Below are 27,204 nucleotides of genomic sequence, written 5' to 3'. Positions count from 1 at the left end.
CCTCCCTCTCCATAAAGAGATGTTACTCAGGGTGAGGTAAGAGAAGGCCATATCCCCTGAAGTTTCTGCCACTTCTAGAGAAACCAAATCATAAGTAGTAAGGAGAGTCAAATATCTTACTGAAGAAGTAGCCTTAAAAATAATTTGAGACTTTAGAGACTTTTCTGAAATTAATTGTTGAGCCTTTTGGATGCTAGGCTATCACTGTAAATTTTTTTTAATCAGTTTCGAATAATAAACAACATTTAATTTAAACAGCCATCATTTTCAATACAGTAGTCACTGTTACTATAGATGAATTCAAGAGCAAAGAGTTTGCAATTCCATAGGATTTCCTTGTAACTTTGGCAAGAAGTTGTACCTATGTTTTTTCTCTTTGGAAACTATGCCTTTGACATTGCTGATATTAACATTTTCAGACATCAACAATAAGGTCACAACCGCTAATTGATTAAATGCTTAATCTTTCAGAATTCATAGGTGCTGACTTTTTGTTTTGCTGGTGGGTGCCTTACCCTGGCTCCACCCTCCCACAGGGTCATGCAGGGGCTATGCCAGGACACAAACCCCACCTAAACTGTCCTGATCCTGCCCCTGCTGCCGCCGGAACTGAGGGACGGAGGGGGGCCAAGGGTGGCAGGGTCAGGAGACAGCAGGTTGCGGCTCAGGGCACCCAATTTTCCAGCCAGGGTCCCCACACCATCCCACCCCCTCCCCAGCCCTAGCCCTAGCCTAGTAGGGCTTCCTCCGGGATTTACCTGCTGTCTGGGGTCACAGGGAGCCTGGCTGGGAGCTGCAGCCACACAAGCCATCTCCAACGGAGGCATAAATTAATGCAGGTAGGAGGAGGGGAGGCACTGCAGGCAGGGTTGGCCCCAGCCCCCAGGTGAGCAGCAGGGGCTGGTGGCACTGTGTGCTAATGACCAGCACGGCGACCAGTCTAACCCTAACACGTTAAACTGCCTTGGGTTTGTTTTTGTTTTTTTGTTACAGTGGGGAAGGGGGGCTTGGCTTGAGATTTGGGCCCCGAACCCCTCCCTAACTGGGTCCTGTCCTGAGGCTGCCAGAGACTGGAGCAGAGGCCCCAGCTCCCAGTGACCTGGAGTCAGAATGACTAAGCCCTGCCCTACAGGAGCAAGGAGGTGTCACTCTCAATTCACACCCAACAATTCACAGCTGATTAAATCAAACAGCTAATCCGCAGTGGGTGGAGCAAGACAAACTGCAGCCCGTCTATGGGTGACATAGCTGATTGGCAGACTCTGCCAACAGCTAATCACCCCAACCATCCCAGTGGATGCCGAGCACCCACTATTTTTTTCTGTGAGTGCTGGGGTCCTGGGCACCCCCAAAGTTGGTGCCTATCCTAGAGCAGCAAAAACTAAAATTAAATCTTTCTTACCAGATTTGATATGTCCTGAGAATCTTCAAAAACGCAGTGTTTGTGGTATGCCATAAAGGAAGAAAGCGACATCCCATCAAAATAAAGATTAACAGATACTTTGCCCCATGGATTATCTGGATGTTCCTGTTGGAGTAAAACAAAGTAGACCATCACCATATCATAGCTGAGATTTTGCAAATAGAACAGTCATGAAAGAGGAGGTTACTTACCTGTAACTGGAGGTTCTTCGAGATGTGTTGTATCTATTTGTATTCCAAATGTGTTTGCGCATGTATGCCATGCAGTGGAAGTTCAGTCTGTTGGCCCATACATGCATTGTACGTAACCTCATGCTCCAGGCACTGTTATAAGAGCCGTGCCAGGAAAAGTTCCTTCGGTCACCCTCTTGCTGCTGAGTAGCACAGTCTGCAGCAGAAGGGATGGTGGGTGGGTACTGGAATACAAACAGGGACCACACATTTTGAAGAACCTCCATTTACAGGCAAGTACTGCCTCCTCTTCTTCGAGTAATGGTCCCTATATGTATCCCAAACGTGAGTATCAAGCAGTGATCAGCTTGGAAGCGGGTGCAAGGATGCAAGATGCAGGAGGGCCTGGCCCATGGACGCATCGTCCATTGCTCCCTGGGCAATGGCGTAGTAGTTGGCGAACATATGCATGGAGCTCCAGGTCACCACCCAGAATATGTCATGCCAGGGGACGTCTGCTAGGGATGCAGCGATAGTCGTGTATGCCTGCATGGAGTGGCTGTAGTAATGCCAAGCTGTGAGGTATTCGATTACATGCATCATAGAGTGCTACAAGTAAAAACCCACTTTGATATGCACTGTGAAGAGAGGGCTTGGCCTCATGACCTCTCTGCAATGGCTACAAAAAGGTGAGGAGAAATGTGAAAGATGTGAGTCCTATGAAGGCACAACACAAGTGTGTGATGCAAATCCAGTGAGTGCAGAATCATGTCCACAGGACTGACATGAGGCTTAGAATGCATGATTGGGAAGTGGATGGAGTGGTTGAGGAGGAATTCAGAGACCACTTTCAGAAGAAACTTAAGGTGAAGGCGTAATGGAATTTTGTCTTTATGGAAGACTGTGTGTGGTGGGGGGGAATGAGGGAGGGGATGTTTAGCAATCATGGCTGCCAATAAGATGACCTGCCTAGTGGAAGTGATGAAATACGACCTTCATTGATAAATGTGAGAGGAAGCATGTGGCCAGGGGCTCAAAGGGAGGTCTGGTAAGAGAAAAAGAGTACAAGATTGAGGTCCCAGAGGGGTGTAGGTTTAAGGACCGGTGGGAACTGTTCATCAACCCTTTCCGAAAGTGAGTGGTGGTGGGTTGGGTAAATACCAAGTGGCTGTCCACTGGTGGCAGGAAGGCACTGAGTGCTGCCAAATGGATTCAGTCCGAGCTGAAGGCAAGGCATAAAGTCAAATGTCATGAGGTAATCCAGGACAGTGGGCACGGAGAAATGACTGAGGGGGAGATAGTGGTGCTGTGTCCAGGAAGTGAAATGCTTCCATTTCGTGGTGTAGTAGGCCTGTGTGGAAGCTCGTCTGCTGTGTGTAAGTATGTGCCATATCAGTGTTAAGCAGGCACAGTCTATGTGCAAGCCAGCTCCAAAAACTAGACTGAGGTGAAACGGGACTGGGCTAGGATGTTGGACTCTGCCCTGGTGCTAGGTGAGGAGGCCCGGCAGGGTGGAGAGGTGGATTGAGGGGTGTGCGGAGAGTCTGAGTAGGTCTCAAAGTCAGACCTATCGGGGCCAAAATGAGGCTATCAGTAGAATTGTGGCCTGATCGCAGTGGATCTTGTGCAGTATTTGGGGAAGGAGCAGAACGGGGGGAAAGGGAGGTGGAAAAAGGCATAGCAGAAACTGCCCAGCCATGGAAGGAGGAGAGCATCACCCTGGGAATCGTGCTCCATGGGAGCAGTAAAAGAAACTTGAGATTTTCAAGAGTGGTGTAAAGGTCCCAGCAAGGGGTGCCCCAGGTACGGCAGATGGAGTGGAGAGTGGGATCATGTAGCTCCCACTCATGATTGAGGTACCAGGTCCAACTGAGCACATCCGCCAGAGAGTTGTGTGCTCCCAGGAGGTAAGGCATGTAGAGTGTGACATTGTGGCAGATACACTAGTTCCAGAGGTAGATGGACTCCACACACAGTGACCAAGACTTGGTTCCCCAGTGCCTGTTTATGTATGCCACCATGGTGGTGGTGTTGGAGAGGAGCTGAACGTGGCGGGCTTGGATAAGTGGCAGAAAAGCATGGCAGGTGAGGACTGCCCACAGCTCCAGCATATTGATGTACATGTGGGCTTCGTGCCAAATCGAAACCCTTTGGGTGGCATGGACGCCCAGGTGGGCACCCCACCTGGCTAGGGAGGCATCCATGGTGAGGGTGGCAGTTGGGATGGGAGTGGAGAAGGCGGTGCTTATCACCACCTTGGAAGGGTCAGTCCACCATGGGAGGGAGACCTGGACCAGATGTGGGACAATCAGCGTGGTGTCCAGGTAGTCGATGTGTGGTCTGCAGACCAATAGAAGCCACAGCTGTAGACAGCACATGTGCAGGCAGGCATACAGCATCGGATGGGCACAGGCTGCCAAGTAGCTGAAGAAGCAGAGGCAGCAGTGGCCATCAGGATGGTGAAACGGCCTACCGGGAGAAAGGTGTGCTCCGCTATGGAATCCAGGTGTGCGCCGATGAAGTGGATTGTCTGTGTCGAGATGAACACAGATTTCTCCTCGTTTCTACAGACGTCAAGAGTGGAGATGAGAGAGCAGAGCGTGTGGATGGCTGACGCCGTCTTGGTGAGGGATGGCACCACCAGAAGCCAGTCGTCTAAGTAAGGAAACACAGAGTATCCCAGTCATTTTAATTGAGCTGCCATGACTGCAAAGACTTTGGTGAAGACCACTGGAGCCATCGCAAGGCCAAAGGAGAAAACTCTGAACTGGTAATGGTTGTCGCCCACATAGAAATGAAGAAACTTGTGGTAGACGATATGGATGTCGATGTGTCCTGACTGAGAGCTGTGAACCATGCCCCCTGGGGGAGTGAGAGGATGATGGTAGCGAGTGAGACCATACAGAACTTGGGTTTCCTGATGAATGTGTTGAGTAGTCAGAGATCAAGTATAGGGAGGAGTCCTCCCTTTTTCAGGATGAGAAAGCATGGGGAGTAGAAGCCATTGCCGACAAAGGGACTGGGAACTGGTTCAATCGCACCCTTCACGCGAGTGTCTGCCTCGTGTTGTAGGGGGCTGCGATGAGAGAGACTCCCACAGACATCCGTGGCGGGAGAGCCCAGTGGGAGAGGAAGACAAGGAATTCAATTGAGTAACCGTGATGCACAATGTCTAGTACCCAATGGTGCATGGTGATCTGGCCCCAATATTGGACAAATAGGGCAAGAAGGCCTCCAAAGGGGATAGGGGAGCCCGGGGTGGTGGTGTGGGGGACTCACAGGTCTCAACATGCATGTCAAAATTGTGCTTTTGGTTGATGTCGCAGTACAGCAGAGGAGGTGGCAGTGTCACAGACACTGGGACTGAAGGTGCTGTTGTGTGGGCTCCCGATACTGGGAGGTAGGTGGCCTGGTATGGGGTGTAGGAGTGTGGCTGGAAAAGTGGTCTCTGTTGCTTTTTGCCGGGGCACCAGGGTGTATAGCCAGATTGTCACTCGAGTCCTTCAAAGAATGGAGGGACCTGACTGTCTACGCAGAGAACAGCTTGTCCTCGTCGAAAGGGAGGTCCTGGATGGTGGTCTGAACCTCCCTGGGATGCTCCCTAGAGGATTGCAGCCAGGACTCTTGTAGCATGACGACATGCATGGTGAGAGAATGGGAGGATGTATCCACCGCTTGCACTGCAGCTTGGAGGCTGATCTTGGCCATTAGATGACCTTCCTCCACTAGGGCCTGGAAGTGCTGTTTGTCCTGCAGCACATCCTCCAGGAACTCTGTTAGCTTGGTATAGTTATTAAAGTCAAACTTTGCTAGCCAAGCCTGGTAGTTAGAGATGCAGGACTGCAGGGCCACAGAGGAGTATATCTTAATGCCCAGAAGATTGAGGTGTTTCACCACCCTATCTAGAGGGAGGGGGTGGAGGGACATGAGTGCTGTCTTGCCCATTCAGTCACCAAGTGTACCACTAGTGAAGCAGAGGTGGGGTGGGTGGGCAAGATAAAAGTCATCCAGCCCTCTTGGATGGGACAAAGTACCAGCGTTCCACCCAAATTTTCCAGGTGGAAAGGACTTGTACAGGTCACAATGGTAATGGCCACATAAATACACTTAGGCATGGGAGTACATGAAGCCAGTCTGCTAGACTGCCTGTGCAGCTGGAGAATAGTGTCATTTATGGGCAATGCAATGCGAGATGGTCCCCAGGGCTGGAGGATGTCCAACAGCTGGTGGTGTTGGTCCAGGACTTCCTCCAGCAGTATGCCCAAGTCTAGAGCCACCCGCTGTAACAGCTGTTGTTATAGGCCATTAGGAGGTGAGAGGGCTGGGGTAATCAGGGCTTCACTGGGAGAGGATGAAGAAATCGTCAGGACTGTTGGTACTGTCTCCCACTGTGTCTGCTTCTGGGTCAGAACTGGATGGTTCTGGTGCAGGAGCCTGGATGGAAGGATGAAAGGCCTGGGAAGACATGGGCAGTAGTATGGATTCCAGGGTGGCCACTGTGCCCCAGGGGGCAGGTCCTACTAGTTTGGAGGGCCCCAATGGTAGCTATACCAGGGCAGCGGTGCCCGAGCATATCCTGCCTGGTGCAACGGTCACACCCAAGAGTCTGAGTTGTGCCAGGACACAAGGGAGAATAATGGTTCCTCTGCTGAATAGTCCTTTGAGATCAAAGAGACCTCGGCTAGTAATGGAGCCATCAGTGTGGGTGGTCTGTGTGCAACTGACAACCATGGTCTCTGTCCCAAAAGGATCAGTGTGTCTGCTGAAGCAGGAGGCTGAAGTACTGAGAGCAGTGGAGAGGATGGATATGGCAGGCTGTGCCATTGGGAGCAGAAGCTCGACATGCCCAGGGGATGTCTCTTAGACTGCTGGAGCATGGAGGTGTGTGCAGTGCGGAATCTGGGGACTCCAGTCATGAAGAAGGTCCATGCCGCAGAGGGCTGTCTCTGTGCATGGCCAGTGCAGCTGTCAGCGATACCAGTGTGTCCTTTTCCCTCTTAGCTATACCCCCGGAATAGGGGAGCTTAGGAGGCGGCAGGGAACATGGAGTATAGTCCTCAACCAAGTCAGGGCAGGTCCTGAGCGGGGCAAGTCCAACTACACTATCTATATAAGAGAAAGACTAAACTAGCTAACTATATACAACGGACAAAGCATTCTTGTAGTCAGACTACGAGCATGAAAGAAAAAGGATTCTGATTCCGACCATGCTGTGGTAAGAGGGAACTGAAGGAGTGTTGCCCTGCACGGTCTCTTAGACCTCACCTAGAGCAGGAAACAATGTACAATGCATGTACAGGTCAATGGGCATTGCTACTAAAAACTTCTGGCACATGGCACACATGTGCACCCGTGTTTGGAATACATATAGGGACCATCACTTGAAGAAGAATTCAAAGTTGTGGTTCTTTCAACCACCACAATAGCCTGACCTCATTACATACTGTGACAGGGTCAGACCAGATGGCTACCAGAGAGTGCTAGAAGGCCAATACATCAGCCCCAGGATCAGCAAGTCCCCTTTTCCATGGTAGCTGAGGTACTCCAGGTTAATTACTACACCTGGGACCAATCAAGGACCCACCTAGGACTTGTTAAAAGCCTCCCCTCCAGAGAAATGGTGTGGCTGGAGTTGTGGGAGTGAGATGAGTTACCAGAGAGTTTGAGCAGCCAAGAGGCTGTCAAGAAACCAGGAGGGTTTCGGAGAAGGAGCAGAACGCTGGCAGGAGAGCACCTAGCAGGTAAAGACTGGGGGAGGGAAAAACCGTACCCAAAAAGGGAAAAGGACAGTTCCCAGGCCTGGAGGCCTGAGGGAAGAGACCCCACCAGTAGGGGAAAGATCAAACTGGACATTTGGTTCTGCACTACCATGCCCAATGGGGCTGTCAGAGGTCAAGAACCTACCATGGCAAGGAGGGCCAGGAAGGGCCCCTGTCCAAGCAGGATATGGACATTAAGTCAAGGGACACAGAGAACTAATCCAGGGAAGCTAGCAGCTTTTCTGAAGCCACAGCATGAAGATGCCACTTGTAGGGTCCCTGGGTTGGGGCCCAGAATCAAGGGTGGGACCGGGCCCCCTCCTACTCCCACCGGCTATTCACTGGAGGAGAAAGAACCCCAGCAAACAGGCAAGGGACTACAAGAACCAGAGACAGGACTGGGAGCCAGCAGGGAGCAGCCATCTTACAGCGGCTGTATTACCCTCACCCAGCACTACAGATGGAAGAACACTAAAGGGGTGAAGCGGTTCCCTGACCTACCACTAGAAGGAAGCGCTGAACCCACTGAGGTAGAAGAAGAGCTTTGTCACAATACTAACAGTGTTGCTGGTATACGTGTTAAAGCAAATTAGGAAATAGACAGCAGCACTGAAAATGTGGCTTCCTTCCTTCCATCAAATATCTGGTTCTGTGTGTGCAAATACCCATCAAGTTATGGTATCCTCTCTCCCTGTCAGAGAATGAGCCAGCATTTAACTCTCACATCTCAATTTACTCATCCTAAAATGTCTAAGTACATCACAAGTGATTTGAAATAGCAATGTGTTAAATGTACTTTTAACGCTATTTGGAAAATTAAAGCAACACATTTAATCCTAACATTAACTGATGAGTTTTAAGGAGAGGTTCTAATATTGGCAGATGAAGGTGGAGAGGATTCGTACAAGTCACAATGGTAATAGCCCCATAAATACACTTTGGTACCTTTAAAAACTACCGTGTTTAAGGCCTAAAATTGTGACAAGAATCAGAGCTAAAGCAGAAATAATATAATGCATTGTCTTTATGCTACCTGTGACAAATATACTGCATGAGCCAGGTATGAGTTATTTTCCTCAGGAAAAGCAGCTAGTTTTATTCTCTCCATCAAGTATGCCTAATATACATTAAAGGAAAAAAACACATTTAGAGAGTTTTATTCCTTATGTCTGAACATAAATTAAGTTACCAGAAGATGTATTTCAACAACTCTCTTTGTCAGTAGTTCTTGAAGGAGTTCTACTGCATCCTGCTGCCAAAAATGTCCAACCTGGTTAGTGAGAGGGAAAAACCACAAAAAAAAAAAAACACTCAGACACTTCTAAATATCAACAAACACAGTGTACTAAATTATGTATTCAATATGTATTTGCACCAGAATACTTCTATAAGGCAAATGTCATATTAATAAAACCTAAGACTTATTTGACTCATCTCCTACAATTAAGAGTTCTTGTACTATGTGATATTGGCCATTACCCATATGTTAATTGTAGCATACACCACATTAATAGATATTATGTGCATGGTATTAATATACATTATACATAGATGGGTCTGGGAAGTTATGTTAAATGAATGAATTATGCTCTTCCCACAATTCTATCCTCCCATTTCAAGCATCCCACAACATTTACAAAGCTGAACTCAGCTCTGACATTAAAAAATAGAACATCTGTTAAAGTAAAGCTGCATGAATACTTTGTATCAACTATAGTTAAGGACTACTTATGTGGCTGAACAACACTTGTAATGTAATATTCAAAATGAGATATGGGAAAAGCATAGGGAGGTGCCAAGGACAAGGCAGGCACAAACTAGTGGGTTAAACTTAAGCTTTAAATGATATGTAAAGAGTTTTGCAACTTATAAAACCACAGTATAAATGCTACTAGCTGAAATGCATATCTTTGAAGCACATCTTCTATGTAAGCTGAACATGTCGCAATCTAAAACTGTTTCCCAGAAGGAGGTAAGTATCTCCTCCTTGTTGTATTATACTGCTTTGTCTTTAGACAATATATTTGAATAAGTTCGGTTATTTGGTCTCCTGAGCAATTTTAACAACAAATTGCAAGTGTAGTCAAACAACTGGCTATAAAACTTTTAGCCAATAGTGGCAAACTGGACCTAAATTCCTTGGCACAGTGGTGCTAAACTCTACAGAATACTGTGCATTCTGCAGTCATAAGATGCAGAGACCATTCAAAATACAAACTTTTATTTAACCTAATTACATATTACAGTATTAATTTGTTTTATTTAATAAAAACCTATTTATGAATATTTTCCCTAGACATTTTGTACTGCTGTCTAGCTCTATGTTGTAGGAACATGTTATAAAAAAGTTACTTACCTTATTGTAACTGTAATTCTTAGAGATGTGTTGTCCATATGCATTCTACTGTTGGAGTGCATGCACCCTAGGTACTCAAAAGCTGAATCTTTTGCCCAGCAGTGTATATTAGGGCCACACATGCACCATATGTGTCTTCATGATTCTGGACCAAGGTCATTAAGATGACAGTAGGCCCAAATGCCACTGCGGTTACTTTGCCACTGTGGAATTTCGGTTTTAGTAACAGGGAAGAAAGGTGGATCATGGACTACATATAGACAACACATCTCAAAGAATTCTAGTTACTGTAAGAAACTTTTCTTCCTTTCTTTGAATGCTCATCTACATTTTTTATAATGTATTTTCCACTCTTCGTGACTAGCCAGCCGTGACCTGGTGTGAGGGATGTGGGTGCTGAGCTGGTGGATCTAGATTAGCTAGTTTGTAAAATATCTTAATACAATCCAAAACCCACTTGGATAGCTTCTGGGCTGATATCGCTTGACCCTTAATTCTATCAGCCAATGCCAGAATAAGTTTAGAGGACGATCTCAAGGATTTAGTCCTCTGTAAATAAAAGGAAAAGAGGTCATGTGAATATTTAAAGTATGCAGCCTAACCTCCCCTTGATTAGAATATGGTTTAGGGAAGAATATTGGTGGGTAGATCATTTGGTTTAAAAGAAAGTTTTAACTATTTTCGAGAATAACCTGGGATGGAATCTGATTGACAGAATTAGACAAACAGGATACAATCAGGGTAAGTATTCTATATCTTGAGATATACCGTTAGAGCTCTAGGAATGCCTATTTGTGCCACAACCTTCCAAAGGTTAGAACAAAATGATGGAGAACTATTTCCCAGGAACTGTGGAAAGAGGAAGAACTTACCTTTAGCATAAAGGTTTCTGGAAATATAACAACCTTTTCCCCTTGACAAAGACAGTGTGGTTCTTGTACAAATATGGGAACTAATTGTAAAACTTGCTTTTCAGAGGTAATGGTGACTTGAAAGGCCAGCCATAAGGTTTTCTAATTTCACTGTGATTAAACTTGGCACCTGATACTCAAATGGAGGCTCTGACATGCTTGTATAAAAAATGCTGCTATGGGTGATATCCATGTTTCTAAGGCGTCAGGCTGAAGGACTCCAACCAAACCTCCTTGAGAAAATCTAGTGTATCTGAAATTACCAGAACTTCGGGATTATAACAATATCAGTATCAAAACAGCATCTAGGATGTAGAGTGCTGGGAACAGCACAAAGAAGCAGTTTCTGCCTGAAAGAGGTCTCTGCTACCCTTCACAACAGAAACGTACGTTTGACCAGATCAATGAATGAAATACTCTGGTTGAATCCCGTCTGGATACCAAATCACAGGTTAATGGAGAATTTATGCTGAACTACACTTCTCTTCCAATACCCAAGTTGTTAACTCTACCAGTCTGAATGAAGGAAGTCTACTGTTTTCTGTAGTACAATCTGGGGCCCTTGGCTATCTAGGAAGTCCAAAGTGCCTTCTGGTCCAATGAAGAACCAGGAGGAGGACCACAACTTTTTCTTTTTTTCTTTCCTATATCCTTTTGTGAACTGTCTTGAAAGGTAGCAGGTTCTTTTCTAATTAGAACCTTATTTCCTTTTTCATGGAAACTATGACCTCTGGTTACGCCTTCATTTGGAAGGGATATAAACACTCCTGCTTCAGTCATAAGTCAAACCCTAATGGGAAACAGGATTTCCTCTGCGAGTACCATACATTGCCCACTATATGGTATCTTGCACATTTTACTAATGCAGTTGGTACTTGACATGATCACCGACAGGATACTGGACTAGATGGACAACTAGTCCAATGCCTTATAGCCATGTTTGCAGGTTTTGCCTTAAAAAAACTCCACACCCCCTGACGGAATTGTCAGAATGAACTAAAAGGATGCGTACCATGAGATTTTGGAAAACTGTCTTCCAACTATGCTTGCTTCCATAGTGAGTATTCAAGAATATAGAATGAAAGTTGGGTTGGCTTTCACCATGTTGTTTGTACTTTACTGTAGGCCTATCTTGACACAAGTAATTGGACATGGGTGAGGCCTTATTTCTTGGGAGACAAGATTAGGGAGGTAAACAGATCAGCATATGGAAACAATGTCTGTATTAGCAGAAAGAAACCCCATTCCCCAAGGAAATCACTAAGAGCTGAAATGAATAAGAACTGATCTAAGTGGTGGAACCACAGGACACAGCATCACAGCTAGAGGCAGGCAACAAGCAGCAGCAGAAACAGTGGCCAAGACCACAATGACAATGGCAAGCGGCAGCAAAGACAATAGTGATAGTGGTGAGCAGCAGAGGCATTGATTAACCCCCCTCAGCTTGTCCTTCCTTCAGGGGCAGAAGGAACCCACCCACCTGAAAGCACCCATGAATTCTGGAAGTTAACTGACTTGACAACCAACTGTGAATGGGGTGCATTGACATGTTAAAGGGACATTCATACATCAAACTGTTACATTGCAAGGTGGGAAACTGAGGCAAAGGACTACTGCCCAAGATATTGTGGGGTTGGTGTTGACTTATGGTTTATATAGTTTTGAATAAATGTTGCTGTGTTTTCCCAAATTAATGCTAAGTTCCCACTCCCTTTCAATAAAAGTTTTCTTTTGTTATACACAGACTCAGTGTGAGTCAGTGAGTGGGATATACTGCCTTTTAGAAGCACCTAGAGATGTTTAGTTTTCCCAGATTTCCGGTTCTATTTTGTAATGTTAAGAGATATTGAATCTTAGATATTAAACCTGGCCCTTGTTATTGCTGACTCCTCCTGGCAGTAGGGTTACATAAACAGTTTAATATTTGGTTTATTCAAATGTTCTCATTTGGATTTTATGATGCCCTCAAAGGAGGCATTACCAGGAGAACATGTATCAAACAATGTTTGAAAGAGAAGATATTTTAGTAATATTACGTAATTCCTTGCAAGCCAGTGACTGACATCCTGTTGATTGTGATGTTTTTTTTATGATCATGTGTGGTTACTTTTCCTTCTGACTGTTTGCAAAGGGAGATAGTACACTACTTATCCTAGCAAGGGGGCCACACAACAGAGGAGGGGGCACTGGTACACCTCAGTTGTGGAAGAAGCTTGCTATGTGTCCCGGAAGCCTCACATAGAGAGCACAGCTTAGATTGAAGCCAGGTGTTTGCAGGACAGCTTTGCCATGACTGAGTAGGGGCAGACGAGTCTGACAGGGAGGCGGTCCAGATCGCTGAAACCACCATCCTGCTATTTACGCAACCCAACAGAGAAGGAAAATTACAACTGAACAAAAATGAATACAAATAAAGGTTTTAAAACAACATGATCAGGAGAAACTGAATTGTCAATTTGTTCCATTGGTGGAGGGAGAAAACCTGTGAGCCTCCAGCAACAAGGACCGCCTTCAAATTCCATTCGCCTGTGAGTAATGGATGGAGAGAGAAGCTGTGCAACAAAAAAGATTTGAGGCTAGCACCATCCCGGTATATTCTATCCTCTTTGTATTTTTAACAGAGACGTTTTTTGGTTGTTCTTTAGACCCAGGACAATAGAGTTGAAGAATGGAACTCTACCTGCTGAGGCAATTTTCCCCAAATGAGCCAAATATCAAGCATAATAGTTTGCACATATTTGGTCTTCTCAGGAAGGCATCAACAGCCAAAAACCCCGGTGAGCACTCTCAGTGCTATAGAGACTAAACAGCAAGACTCTGTATTGGTAATGGCTCTATCTCACCTGAAATCTTAAATACTTCCAGCATGCTGAATGTATGGAAACACATGGAAGTATGCATCCTGCAGGTTGAGAGTCACAAACCATTCGTATGGATCTAAAGATGAATTATGGAGGCCAATGTTACCTGAACTTGAAGCAACAGATGAAGATGAACACCTTCATGTCCAGAACTGGATGCCTTCCTACCTTCTTCAATATTAGGCAATAATTCAGATAGACGCCCTTTCTACTATAGAGAATAGGGACGTCTTCTGTGTCTTGGAACTGTAGAAGTGACTCCACCTCCTGTTTTAACAGCCTTTCATGAAAGGTGACCCCCAAAATGGATGGGGAAGGGAAGATTGAAAATATACGTAGCATGGAACTTTAGAAAATAGCCAAATGAGAATCCCTAGGATTCTTTGCCCTGTTATTAAGTTTCTTGACTCCCTGAAAAATGGAAGGCTATTCCCAAATGAGGAGCGGGGGGAAGGAGGTGGAAGAAGAGTGTAGAGCCTTTAAACTGGTCAGAGTGTAGTTCGGCTGCAAATGCAGAGTGGGGTAAAGTAGTAACAGAAGCGAAAGGTGTCTGTTTCTGCAATGGCTGCCTTTTTCTTGGGGGCTTTGAGATTCTCTGTTTGAAGAAGAAACATACAGATGTTCTTTGCTTAGAGCAGGTGTGAGATCTTCCATGTTCCTCTTAGAAGCCAGAGTATAAGCCCCAAGACAATAGAGTGTGGCTCAGGAACCTTTCAGCTAATGAGATGCCTTGTCAGTTTTTGGGCTGAAAAGTTCTGGGCCCTCCACAGAAAGATACTCCATTTTTTACTGTACCTCTTGGGATATCAGAGCTTTGTATCCAGGATACCCTTCAAATGACCAAACAACATTGCCATGGAATGACATGTGGTATCAACAGCATGAAGAGATGCTGGAAGGGGTCGGTCCTGGTGCCAGTTTTGTTCAACATCTTTATAAACGATCTGGAGGATGGGGTAGATTGCACCCTCAGCAAGTTTGCGGACGACACTAAGCTGGGGGGAGTGGTAGATACCCTGCAAGGTAGGGTTAGGATACAGAGTGACCTAAACAAACTGGAGGATTGGGCCAAAAGAAATCTAATGAGGTTCAACAAAGAAAAGTGCAGAGTCCTCCACTCAGGAAGGAAGAATCCCATGCACAGCTATAGACTGGGGACCGACAAGCTGGGCAGCAGCTCTGCAGAAAAGGACCTGGGGGTAACAGTGGATAAAAAGCTGGATATGAGTCAGCAGTGTGCCCTGGTTGTCAAGAAGGTTAATGGCAGATTGGGCTGCATTAGGAGGGGCATTGCCAGCAGGTCACAGGAAGTGATTATTCCCCTCTATTCGGCATTGGTGAGGCCGCATTTAGAATATTGTGTCCAGTTTTGGGCCCCCCCACTACAAAAAGGATGTGGACAAATTGGAGAGAGTGCAGCGGAGGGCAACCAAAATGATTAGGGGGCTGGAGCACAGGACTTATGAGGAGAGGCTGAGGGAACTGGGCTTGTTTAGTCTGCAAAAGAGAAGAATGAGGGGAGATTTGATAGCAGCCTTTAACTACCTGAAAGGGGGTTCCAGGGAGGATGGGGCTAGGCTGTTCTTGATGGTGGCAGATGACAGAACAAGGAGCAACGGTCTCAAGTTGCAGGGTGGGAGGTCTAGTTGGACATTAGGAAAAAGTTTTTTACTAGGAGGGTGGTGAAGCACTGGAATGGGTTACCTAGGGAGATGGTGGAATCTCCATCCTTAGAGGTTTTTAAGCTGAGGCTTGACAAAGCCCTGGTTGGGATGATATAGCTGAGGTTAGTCCTGCTTTGAGCAGGGGGTTGGACTAGATGACCTCCTGAGGTCCCTTCCAACTCTAATATTCTATGATTCTATGTTCTGGTGATTAATTACCCCTCTGTATCAAAATATTTAAACGCCCCACTGTTCTCCTGTGGGAGTAAATCAATGAAAACAGAGTTTATTGTAGTTTAAAAAGTCATACCAAGATAATAATCACGGAAGTGTAGGACTGGAAGGGACCTCAATAGGTCATCTAGTCCAGTACCCTGCATGTAAGGCAGGACTAAGTAATAACTAGACCATTCCTGACAGGTGTTTGTCTATCCTGTTTTTAAAAACCTCCAATGATGGAGATACCACAGCCTCCCTAAGCAATTTGTTCCAGTGCTTAACTACTCTGAAGTTAGGAAGTTTTTCCTAATCTCCAACCTAAACCCCTTTGCTGGCAATTTAAACCCACCGCATCTAGTCCTATCCTCAGAGATTAATGAGAACAATTTTTTACCCACCTCCCTGTAACAACCTTTTATGTACCTGAAAAGAGGAAGTTTTGTTCATAGCCTTGTACAGTAATGATGGGTCTTTTAAGATATGTGTCCTTATGGTTGCTCCACTGTAGGCGTCCCTGCGCTGCTGATTGGAGAACTTTGGTAGCTATGTCCATTCAGCCCGCACACGTGCTGCTCCTCACGTGCCACAAGGCTAGTCAGCATGCACAGGCGAACCCTTCTCATTTCCTTCTCTACTGAAGTGTCAATGACAAGAACGCTAAAGTAGTGGGGAGGAGAGTGGGTCATGGAGCACCCATATGGACACATATCTAGAAGAACCATCGTCACGGCACAAGGTGAGTAACTTCCTCTTATGTGACATCTGAACAGTGCCCACTATTGGAAGCGTGGGCTTCGGAGTTGAGAAAGTTACAGATGATAGCACCGTGGCGCTGAATCTGGTGTCTGCAGCAGAGTCCCCCAGGATGGCATAGTATTCTGCAAAGATATGTGCGGATGCCCAGGTAGCTGCTCTGCAGATTTCTGATCTAGGGATACCCCTGGAGAAGGCTATGGAAGAGGAAATCAATTTCATAGAGTGCATGATTTTGAAGATGGGGGTGTTACATTATGTATCTAGTAACAGAGCTTGATAGAGAATCTCTGAGGTGAAATCGCTGCACCTTTTGACTTATCTGCAATGGAGAGGAAGAATCCTAGAGATTTTCTGAAAGCTCTTGTCCTGTCTAAGGCGGCGGCCAAGGCTCTCCTCACATCGAGTGTATGAAGGATGGCTTCCCTATTATCCTGATGAAATTTGGAATAAAAGGTGGGAAGCTCAATAAGCTGGTTCATATGAAATGCGGAAGTCATCTTGGGAGTGAACTTTGGATGGGACTGAGTGTGTCTGTCTAGGAAGAACACTGAAGCAGGATGTGTGCCATCAGAGTTGCTATCCCCCTATCCTGCCCGCCGAGATGATGGTGACCAAGAACCACATCTTCATGGAAAGGTGAGTTAAGAAACAAAATGGCCAAGGATTCTTAATACTAAGTTGAGATCCCATTTTGTGATGGAAAATCTGGGTGGGGAAAGAAGTTCATTATACTCTTGAGAAACCTCTTCAAAGTCAGGTGAGAGAGAATAGTATCTGTCTACTGCTGGTGGAAGATTGCAACTGTTGCTAAGTGGAACGTTAGCGAGTTAATAGAGAGTCCTAACTTCTTGAGTCAAAAGATAGTCCAGTACTACTGGTAAGGTGGCTGCATTCAGGGTGATGCCTTTGGGCTGGCACTAGATTTGAAATCTTTTCCATTTTTGTAGGTCGGTACGAGTAGCTTCTTTCCTACTGTGCAACAACACCTCCAGTACCTCTTCTGAGCAAGATGTCTTTATGTGCTGGAGCCAGGCTTTGAGCCACAGAATCCACAGGTTGGGATGGAGAGTGTGTCTTTTGTTCTGCGATAGAAGGTAAAGTTATTGGAAGAATTGTCAGTGGACATATTGCCAGCTGTGATAGGTAAGGGTACCATATCTGTCTGGGCCAGCTGAGAGCAATCAGTATGATATTTGCTTTTTCTCTTTTCATTTTCAACAGCACTTTCGGTACTAGAGAGAATGGGGAAAAGAGTAAAGAAGGCCCTTGTTCCATGGAAGGAGAAGAGTGTCTGTGACGTTCTCCTGTGCAATCTGGACTGGTGAATTGCTGTGTCACCCCAATCCCCCACTCCTGGGACCCGTCTCACTCTGCCTCACTGTGTGAACTCCCATTTCTAGGAAGATCATACACAGCCTCCAGCAAGCAAGTTGCTGCCAACTTAGTGAGTGACTCTAGCCAGCCACTCATGGGATTATGGAATGGTATGACCTCAGCCAATTCCCCCCCAGTCTCAGATTCAATCATAGGAACTGCCATTTTACAATGTTCAGTGCTGCCCACTCATATGTTTATCAATTTATCAAAGAAATTGATATGCATCAGCCTTGTCACTTCAGATGGAGTCTCTAACACACCTTAAACCAAATGCACTGCTTTAGATAAAACAAATTTATTAAGCAGAGAAGAATTAAGTGATTATAAATTAGAGGAAAGCAAGTCAGATTTGATCAACATAAAAAAAAGAAGCAAAACGCATTCTAAACTAACCGTAACACTTTCAGCAACCTTACAGACTTTGATGATTCTCACCACAGGCTCACTTGTCTGCCTCCAGCCAGGCCCTCCCCCTGTGATCAGCACTTATTTGGTGGTGTGTGCAGATGGAGGTGGAAGAGAGAGCGTGGCAAAATGTCTCCCCTTTTTAAAATTTTCCTTCTCCCCTCTGCAGCTTCACCCTCCCCTTCAGAGTCATGTGACAAAAAATGTCCGCATATGGCTCTCTCAATGTCCTCAGTCAGTGAGGTCCTTTGCTGATCCCTTCGTTGACATCTAAGCCAGTCCTTTGTCCACGGAATGAGAAGCTGGGTTTGTTCTATACAAGCCTTAATGAGGTGCGAACTGCCCCTCTGCTCAGAGAGTCTTGCTTGGATATGTTTTAAGCCGAGACACATATTTGGGAATATCACATAGCGAAGCCTCATAACTATACATGACATTGCAACAAATATATTACTGTAACACTAATGTTCAGTATCCCATGAGCATTCCAAAAAAACAAAGTTACTGGGAGACCTCCACCAGTCTAAGAAGGCTAGGACGGGCGGGGGAACCGTGATCACCAAATTCACTGGGTGTCTGCTCGGCACATACACCGAGGCCAACCACGCCTGAAGCGGCCTGAGCCTCAGGCGAGCTAGTCTCACTACATACGTGCAGGCTGCCATGTGGCCTAACAGCTGTAGGCAGTGCGTGGCTGTTATCGTGGGGCATCGGTGCAGCTGGGAGATCTTCTAAACCCATTTCTGTAGGGTTGAAAGGGCCTAGGCGGAGGCCTTGGTTGCTGCTGCGCCTGGGGCCATGACTGCCGCCTGGAAGCCATGCAGCTTTGCATCAGTCTGATCAGAGAAGAGGGCTGACCCATCGAAGGGGAGGTCTTGGATTGATTGCTGCACCTCCTGGGACAGGCCTGAGGATTGCAGCCATGAGCACCTCCTCATGGAAATGGCTGAGGCTATGGCCCTACCCGCCGAGTCAGCAGTGTCACTGGACGTTTGAAGCGCTGTCCTAGCCACTATGATTCCTTCATCCAGGATAGCGGTGAAGTCTGTGGCCTGGTCCTGGGGCAGGGCCTCAGCAAACTGCCTGAGGGAGTCCCACACTTTAAAATTATATCCCCCCTGGAGGGCCTGATGGTTGGCAATCCTGAACTGCAGGGCTGCCATGGAATAAATTTTTCTCCCAAACAAATCCAACTTTTTGTTGTCTTTGTTCTTGGGAGTGGAACCAAGCTGACCTTGCCTGTCCTGCTGGTTGGCTACATCTACCACCAGGGTTCCCGGGGCTAGGTGAGTAAACAAATACTCAAACCCTTCAGCTGGGACATAATACTTTTTCTCAACCACCTTCGATGTAGTGGCGACCGAAGAAGGGGTTTGCTACAGGGCCTTAACAATTTTGAGGACCCTATCATGGACTAGTGAGCCACTCTCGCTGGGACAGTCGCCGCCAGCACATTGAAGAGGGTATCATCGGCCTCCATAACTCCTTGACTTCCAGCCCCAAGATAGAGGCCACTCTCTTGAGCAGCTCCTGGTGCACCCTGAAATCCTCCAGTGGCACCATGTGGTCCTGGGAGACTGCCTAGTCTGGAAAGGAGGAAGAGGACTGCCGAGGCATGGCCTGCAGGTGCTCCCCTGCCTGCCGAAGGGATGCACCCATAGAGCGTCCCTCCCTGGGGTCCAACTCCTCGTCCGAAGCATGGTATCTATGGGCTCGCTCCTGTGCCGGGGGCACGGACTGCACTCCTGCTGACAGGGTGGATTGGGGTCCTGGTCCCATCTGGATGCCCCATGGGGCCCAGTAAGACCATTGTTGCAGCCATTGTCCCTGAGGCCAAACCAGGGTTGACTGTGCCACCTGCTGTGATGCCTTGTGAGGGCGCTGGCTGTCCCAACGACTGTCCCCCCTGTGGGACCCTGAGCCACTAGACCGGCGGTGCTGTGGCTGTCCTTGGTCGTGGGCGCCGTGCCATGCCAGGGACCGTCCTCTCAATGCCTCCGACATGAAGGATGATGAGGACCGCCTCCGTTGCCGTGAGTGGTGCCGATGGACGGAGGCATGCGCCGAAGAGCTCTCGGTACCGAGGACTTGCAGAGCCACTTGTCCCTTGGGTGATCAAGACCAGCGCCACTCCGAACTCCGCGACGCTGAGCTGGACTCCAGTGACTGGGTTCCGCGTCAGCGACTGCGCGGTGTGGGGTCTTTGTATGGGGACCTGCTTCCGCGCCGCCTCGGGGTGGGCGAACCCCTCGGTGCAGAGTTCTCCGACGGTGACTGGGTTCTGCGCCGCCTCGGTGCAGGGGATCTGGAGCAGGAGGTGTCTGAGCGCTGCCTGGTGGACATCGACCGGTGCTGCCTCTTGGTCTGCGCTGCCTCTGGTGCCAGGGACCGACGTTGGCACCGAGAGGGAGACTCCGCATCCTGAGTCGAAGCGGGCCAGCTCGCCGACGACGACCTGGAGCGACTGCTGGGGGAGCGTCCTTGCTCTACCCCTGGTGGGAGATCTTCCTCCACATACCAGGGGTCTCCACTGCCCTTCGTGGGGACCGAACACGGGCTTGGCCCAGGACACCGGCCCCTTCTCCCTCGGGGGGCGGGGGAGGGACAGCAGGGGTGGCATAGGCAAGGCCAACAACACTCTGGCCGCCTGAAAAGCCTCCGGTGTGACAGCGTTGTCAGGGGTATTCTCCCACTTCCAGGAGTCGGGGGAGGCTCCCTGCTCGGAGAAGCAGGCACCGGAGAAGACTCGACGGGCCGTAACTGGTGCATCTCTGCACTCGACCCTGCCCGTACCGACGGCACAGGGGAGTGTCCATGCTCCGTGTGCTGTCTCTTCTTCTTCGGCACTGGGGATGTTGCTCGGTGCCAAGTTGAGCCCGGTGCTGGCAGGGCACTCTGCACCAGGGTGATGCTCGGTGCCAAGGTGGAGCGGGACAGCGTGGATGCTGGGTGGAGCCGCTGCCTCCAAGAGCAGGGCTTTTAACCGGATCTCTCAGTCCTTCTGAGTCCACCGTTTAAAAGCCCTGCATATCTTACATTTATCTTTCCAGTGCTCTTCCCCCAGGCACTTAAGGCATCGATCGTGGGGGTCACTGAGCGGGAAAGTCTTCCTGCAGGAGGTACACAGCTTAAATCCAGGCGACCGGGGCATGGTCAGACCCTAAGTCCCTCGGACTTCTTATCTAACTACACTTAACTAACTCAAGTACTTTGAATAACAAAGAGTTCAAACAAGGGGAATAGTACTTGCAGAGAGCAAGGCTAGTTCCAGCAACCGTCATGGGCGGAAAGAAGGAACTGAGGGGGTGTAGCGCCAGCAGTGCCTCATATACTGCGGCATGTGTGCGGGACTCCAGGGGGCACCAGAGCCAGCCCTACAGGGTCTGCTAAGGGGAAGAAAGTCCAGTGGCATGCACTCATGTATAGTGGAATGCACACGAGCAATCATGCGAAGAACAACATCTTACATGACATACTTTGCATTAAACAATACACAATTACTCCACAAGGGTGCACATGGGGGTGCAGTGCATCAAAGTGTCTTCCATAGAATGTCGTCCAAGCCCTGCTCTGGAGCAGTACTGTGCACATTTCTTGTTCTGGTAAGTAGTGTACAAGTTTATTGTTGGTGTCCCCCATTGTCAAAATATGTTGTGGAGAACCATCAAATCTACTTCCCATTCATGGTCGGATGAGAATTTGCAGCTGAGACTGTTCGCTGTTGTATTGTGTACTCCTGGAAGGTAGGCCACTGATATTGTGACGTTGTGGGAAATGCACTAGTTCCATAGCTTTCATGCTTCCATGCACAGAGTGGATGACCTGGTGCCTGCCTCCTTCTCAGTTTATGTAGCACATGCAGGCCATACTGTCCAGCATAACTATTGCATGCATCTCTTTGATCAGCAAGAGGAAATGAACACACGCGTTTGACCATTCTGAGTTTGAGCAGGTTGATGTGAAGGCACATCTCAGATGGTAACCACTTGTCCTGCACTGTGAGGCTGTTATGATGCACACACCATCCTTTGAGGAATGCATCGGTAGTCAGGAATAATGATGGGCAAGGCTGAACAAACTGTACAGATGTTTCTTGTGTTCTTCCACCAGTTCAAGGATTGCTTGCTGGTGGGTATCGATAGTAGTTTATGTGGTCTCTGTTCAGCCTGTAAACCAAGTTGAACCATGCTTGGGAGCATCTCATGCATAGTCTGACATGAGCTATAACCGATCTGCCCGCAGCCATATGCCCCAGGAGCTGGAGGCAGTGTTTAGCCGAAATCTGGGGGCTGAATTGCATGGTTTCTAATAGCATAGAGAGATAAGAAATCTGTGATGTGGGAGAAGCGCACTTGCCTAGATTGAATCAAGGTTGGCTTCTATGAATTCTAACCTCTGTACTGGTGTTAATGTCTATTTTTGTGCATTGATTTGTAGGCCCAGATTCTGGAACAGGTCCAGGGTGGTCTGGGTGATTCGGTGAAGGAATGTGTCCGAGAAGGCAATCATCCAGTTAAGGATAATCATGATGCCCTGAGAGCAGAAGTTGGCTGCCACTAACGAGAGGACCCTGGAGAATTCTCTGGGGGGAGCCAATGACAGGCTGAAAGGAAGTACTCTGTACTGGTAGTGGTCTTGGCCTAGTTGAGGTAATGTCTGTGACTCAGTATAATTGAAATGTGGAAGTACACATCTTGGAGGGCGAGGACTGAGAACCAATCTCCTTTCTCTAATGCTGGAATAATCATTGATAAAGTGTCCATCTTGAACTTCTGAGCCTTGATAAATATCTGCTGAGTGATCTGAGGTTCAATATGGGTCTCCAACCCCATTTTTTCTTTGGTATCAAGAAGTAACAGGAGTAAAAGCCTTTGCCTTATAGATGTGTGGGCACTGGCTCTATGCAGTCATCTGTTCCCAGGTGTTGCAAAACAGGGTGAGATGATCACTGAAGGGATAGTGAAGTTTTCCAGTATAAGTTAACGATGAGGAAAATGTTCTACAGGCACCTTGAACAACCTGTCAAAAGTGCCACTTTGAGATGGAGGGTTGAGAGGAAGCAGACAGATTCTGACATTTTCCGTCTGGGGAACCTGGTCTTCTTCCTCTGCAGTTCATATTAGCTCTGTGATGAATATTGTGATGAGCAAGGCTTGAATGGTACCTGAGAGCCATATTTTCTTTTGTACCCAGGTGTTTAGATCCCAAGAGATTGAAGAGTAGTCCTGGAATCTTTTAACGTGTGCAAGGAGGTGTCTTCACAGTGAATAACTGTCCCTTCAAAAGGAAGGTCCTCTATAGTTGTTTGGACTCTTTTGGAAAGGCGGGTAGATGGAGCCACAAGGCCCATCTCATCACAATGGCAGCTGAAAGCAAACATGCCGCTGTGTCAGTTGGCCTTCGTTGACTATGATCCTGAACTGATCCTTATGAGAAATAGGAAGCTGTTCAATAAAAAAACCTGAGTTTTGTATAGTTCTGAGAGTTGTATTTTGCCATTAAGGCATGATCGTTTGCAATGAGGAACTGGAGGGTGGCCGAGGAGTAGGGTTTTTTTTGCCAAAAAGGTCCAGGAGCTTCCAGTCCCAGTCATAATAGGTGGATTTAGACTGGTATTGGTGGCCTTTTGAATTGACTGCATCCACAATGATCAAACTGGGAGGCAGGTGGGAGAAGAGGAACTCCATGGTCTTTTGCTGGCATGTAATATTTCTTGTTCACCCTCTTGCATGTTGGTGCGGCTGACATGGGGGTCTGCTTATGAACTAGGCAGGGTCCAGGAGAGCCACATCAATAGGGTGGGCCACTCTAGACGAGATGAAAGAACATAAGACGTCTGTCAGCTTGTGGTGTGATTCGGTCACCTCTTGTAGTGGTATTTGTAAAGCTTCTGCCACCCTCTGTGCCAGATCCTAGAACAGTTTAAAGTCATCTGCCATAGATGGCAGAGGGAGCATCATGGTCTCACATGGCAATGATGATGAGAAGTGAGGTTGAGGAGTAATTTTCTCCTTGGTTTCAGCCTCCAGTTCCTATCTTGTCTGCTGAGGGTGGTTCAGAAGCTCTCAAGGCAGCAGCTAACGGAGGGTGTCTCTTTGGCTGCTGGTAGGTTACCTCTGAGGTAAGGGAGGCCTGTTGTCCTTGAGCCTCCAAAGGATCCCAGTATGGCCATTGTGATTATAAGGGGCTTGGTGGTTGGTATTACGGCTGACCAAACCAGGGAGGCTGGGGCTCAGGAGAATGATATGTGATGTTCACAGTGAAATTGCATCCCATATTGTGGGTGAAAAGAGTAGCAGGAAACCACATCCTCTTGCTAATTTTCTGACTCCAACAATGAAAAGCACAATACGTGGCAGGAAGTTGTTGGTGAGTCAAGGGTTCTGGGTAAACTCGTTACCAGGATCCTAGTATTGAGTAGAGGAGAGTCCTGTGTGTCAGACACTGAATGATCCATCATGCACTGGAAGTCCAGTGGTGCAGAAAGTGTCAGTACCAATGGTGGTTTTCGGTCCCAAGAAGCCTGTACCAACAGGGTTAGTGAAGTGGACCTGATTCAGAAAGGTCCATTGGTGCATGGCGTGCCACAAATGGTACCTGATGTCGATGTCCATACTGAGGAAACCTTCCCCAGGGCCAATCTTCTGTCGTTTTTCTATGCCCCACTGATACCGATGTTTCCTTGTCTGTGCCCCCTGGGTCCTTAGGCAACCCGACTTGCTCTGTTGATCTGCTATCATGCATGCCCTGGATTTAGATAGCTTTTGTGACATTGGTACTGATTGAGCCAGAGATTGTTTTCAACTCGATCAGGGCTTGCTATAGGGACTCACGGACCTGTTCTTAGAGGCCCTACATCAGTGGCTCGTGGGTATCTCCCTGGCTTCACCTCCCTTTCAAGTAGAGGATTGCAGACAGGCTCCTGCTTGGACTCAGGAGGTTGAAGGGCTGACTCCAGGTAGGAGCTTGAGCCTGATTTCTCTGTCTTTCCTGGATCTGGGCTTCAGCTGCTGACACAAGCCACACTTCTGCGGAATATGTTTATTTCCAAAGCAGCAAACGCACTGCAAGCGTCTAAGTCACTGCAATTGATTCCTTGCAACTGAGGCACTTTTTGAAGCATGGGGAGCAGGGAATACCCTGTCCAAGGGGCCCTCCCAGAGGGTTGATGAAAGAACAAAGTCCTTTTCTTTCTTTTTCTTTTTTTAAAGGCAACGGTAAAATAAAGTGTAAATAAAGTAAAGAAAAAAAGAGGCTTCAAGGGAAGCTAAAAATGAGCAATTCTAAAAGAGTTAATGATCTGCAAACAGACAGCCATAGCTATGTCTCTAGCCAAAAGTGATTGAAAAGGAACTGAGGAAGGTTCGCCCACGCACGCTGGGGATAGCCTTATGGCATGTGAAGAGCAGTGCATGGACTGAACTGACACTACCAAAGTTCTCTGATCAGCAGCGCAGGGATGCAGACACACCTACAGTAGAGCTCCAACAGGGACACTACTCAAAAAAGAACGGTTATGTCCCCCCTCAGTCTTCTTGTCTCCAGACTAAACAAATCCAATTTTTTCAATCTTTCCTCAAAGATCGTGTTTTCTAGATCTTTTATCATTTTTGTTGCTCTTCTCTGGACTTTCTCCAAATTTGTCCAACTTTCCTACTATAATACTATTTATAATATTTGTAATAATATTTGTACTAATTATGCCTTGTAAAGTATTATTTCAAAACTAATAACTTACTGGTCAATAATATTATGGTGAAATGTATTTAACAATGTACATAAAGTTATGAACACAAACTGAAGTCATGACTGAAGTGTGTTTACCAGACAAATCTGGGGACTGGGTAAACCAGTTTCTCAAAGACAAAGGAAAAGCTGATGCCCAGCCAGGTGTCATCAAAGCTGATGGGCTATCACTTATCAAGTGGCCATTCTTTGGCAGGGAAAAGGGGCAGGAACAAATAGATTTGCATCTTAGTAAACAACTTAGCAAACTTCCTCCCCTCACTAGACTCCATGTCTCTTTGCTCTCAGCTGGAAAGAACTTTATCTCTCTCAGGAAGATGCATTTCAAAAGGTGACTGAGGTATAAAAATGAGGGGCAAACAACCCAAGGTTTCTCTCTCCTTGTCTCTCTTTCTCTGCACCTAAGACGACAAAAGAAACATCCGTTGGACTTTGGGGGAGGGGTCCGGACATGAAACATTTGGTCAGTAATGCTTTTAGAAGAATGTGAAAAGGATTTACTTTGAATCAAGCATAGTTTGTTAAGTTAGACACTAGGAAGCATTTTCATCTTTATTTTTCTAGTATCCATTTCTAACTTTTATGTCTCATTACTTGTACTTACTTAAAATCTCTTTGTAGTTAAATAAACTTGTTTTATTCTTTAACTGAAATTAATCCAGTGTGTTTAAGTGAAGGGTAACTCCATTGAAGGTGGCAAGCTGTTGCGTATTGTACCCTTAGAGGGACAACGAGTCTAATATCTCTGAGACTGTCTGGGGGGGATTAGCTGGACAGTACAGAACATACATTTTGGGAGGGGAAACTCAGCACTGGGAGTGTGTTGGGGGGTCATCATGCAGTAGTAAAAAAGACAGTTACTTACCTTCGTAACTTGTTCTTCGAGATGTGTTGCTCATGTCCATTCCATTCTAAGTGTGTGTGCACACCCACGTGCAGTTACCAGAATTTTTTTCCCCTTAGCAGTATCCATAGGGCAGGTTCTGGTGCCCTCTGCAGCCCTGCGATTATGCCGCGGTATGTGGAGGTGCTGCTGGCCCTTCGCCCTCTCAGTTCCTTCTTGCCGTCAACTCTGATGGTGGGGATGGAGAGCGGGTCATGGAATGAACATGAGCAACATCTCGAAAACAACATTTACAAAGGTAAGTAACGGTCTTTTCTTCTTCAAGTGCTTGCTCATGTCGATTCCATTCTAGGTGACTTACCAGCAGACCCATTGGAGGAAGGTTCAGAGTTCACGGATATGCCATCTGTAGCACCGCTCTCCTGAAATGGCGTCATCCCGAGCCTGGTGAAGGATGGCATAGTGGGACATAAAGGTATGGCCTGAAGACCAGATAGCAGCCTTACAAATGTCTTGTATTGGTACCAGTGTCAGGAAGGCCGCTGCCGAGACTTGCGCTCTGGTGGAATGGGCCATGAAAATCTCTGGTGGAGGTAAGTTTGCCTGCTCGGAACAGAGCCTAATTCAAGAAGCTATTTATGAGGAAATCCTTTAAGAGGAAACAAGTAGCCCCTTCATCCACAAAGAGTTGAGTGGTCCTACGAAAGGGTTTT

General features: G+C 47.1%; 1 protein-coding gene across 1 annotated transcript in view; it reads right to left on the bottom strand.

The window, feature by feature from the left end:
• RNF17 (ring finger protein 17) overlaps nucleotides 1-27,204 on the bottom strand; it is a 231,571-nt gene that overhangs the window by 38,081 nt on the left and 166,286 nt on the right. The window contains exons 32-33 of the mRNA XM_067562728.1: nucleotides 8,542-8,622; nucleotides 1,403-1,528 (exon numbers count right to left, since the gene is read on the bottom strand). Of these exons, the coding sequence (XP_067418829.1) occupies nucleotides 1,403-1,528; nucleotides 8,542-8,622 (207 nt within the window). The remainder of the gene's footprint in view (nucleotides 1-1,402; nucleotides 1,529-8,541; nucleotides 8,623-27,204) is intronic.

This window comes from Emydura macquarii, unplaced genomic scaffold (genome assembly GCF_026122565.2).
Source record: "Emydura macquarii macquarii isolate MOO-44397 ecotype Brisbane River unplaced genomic scaffold, CSIRO-AGI_Emac_v2 contig_2473, whole genome shotgun sequence".
NCBI lineage: Eukaryota > Metazoa > Chordata > Testudines > Chelidae > Emydura > Emydura macquarii.
Note: the sequence above shows the minus strand (reverse complement) of the source record. Positions and strands in the feature narration are given on the sequence as shown.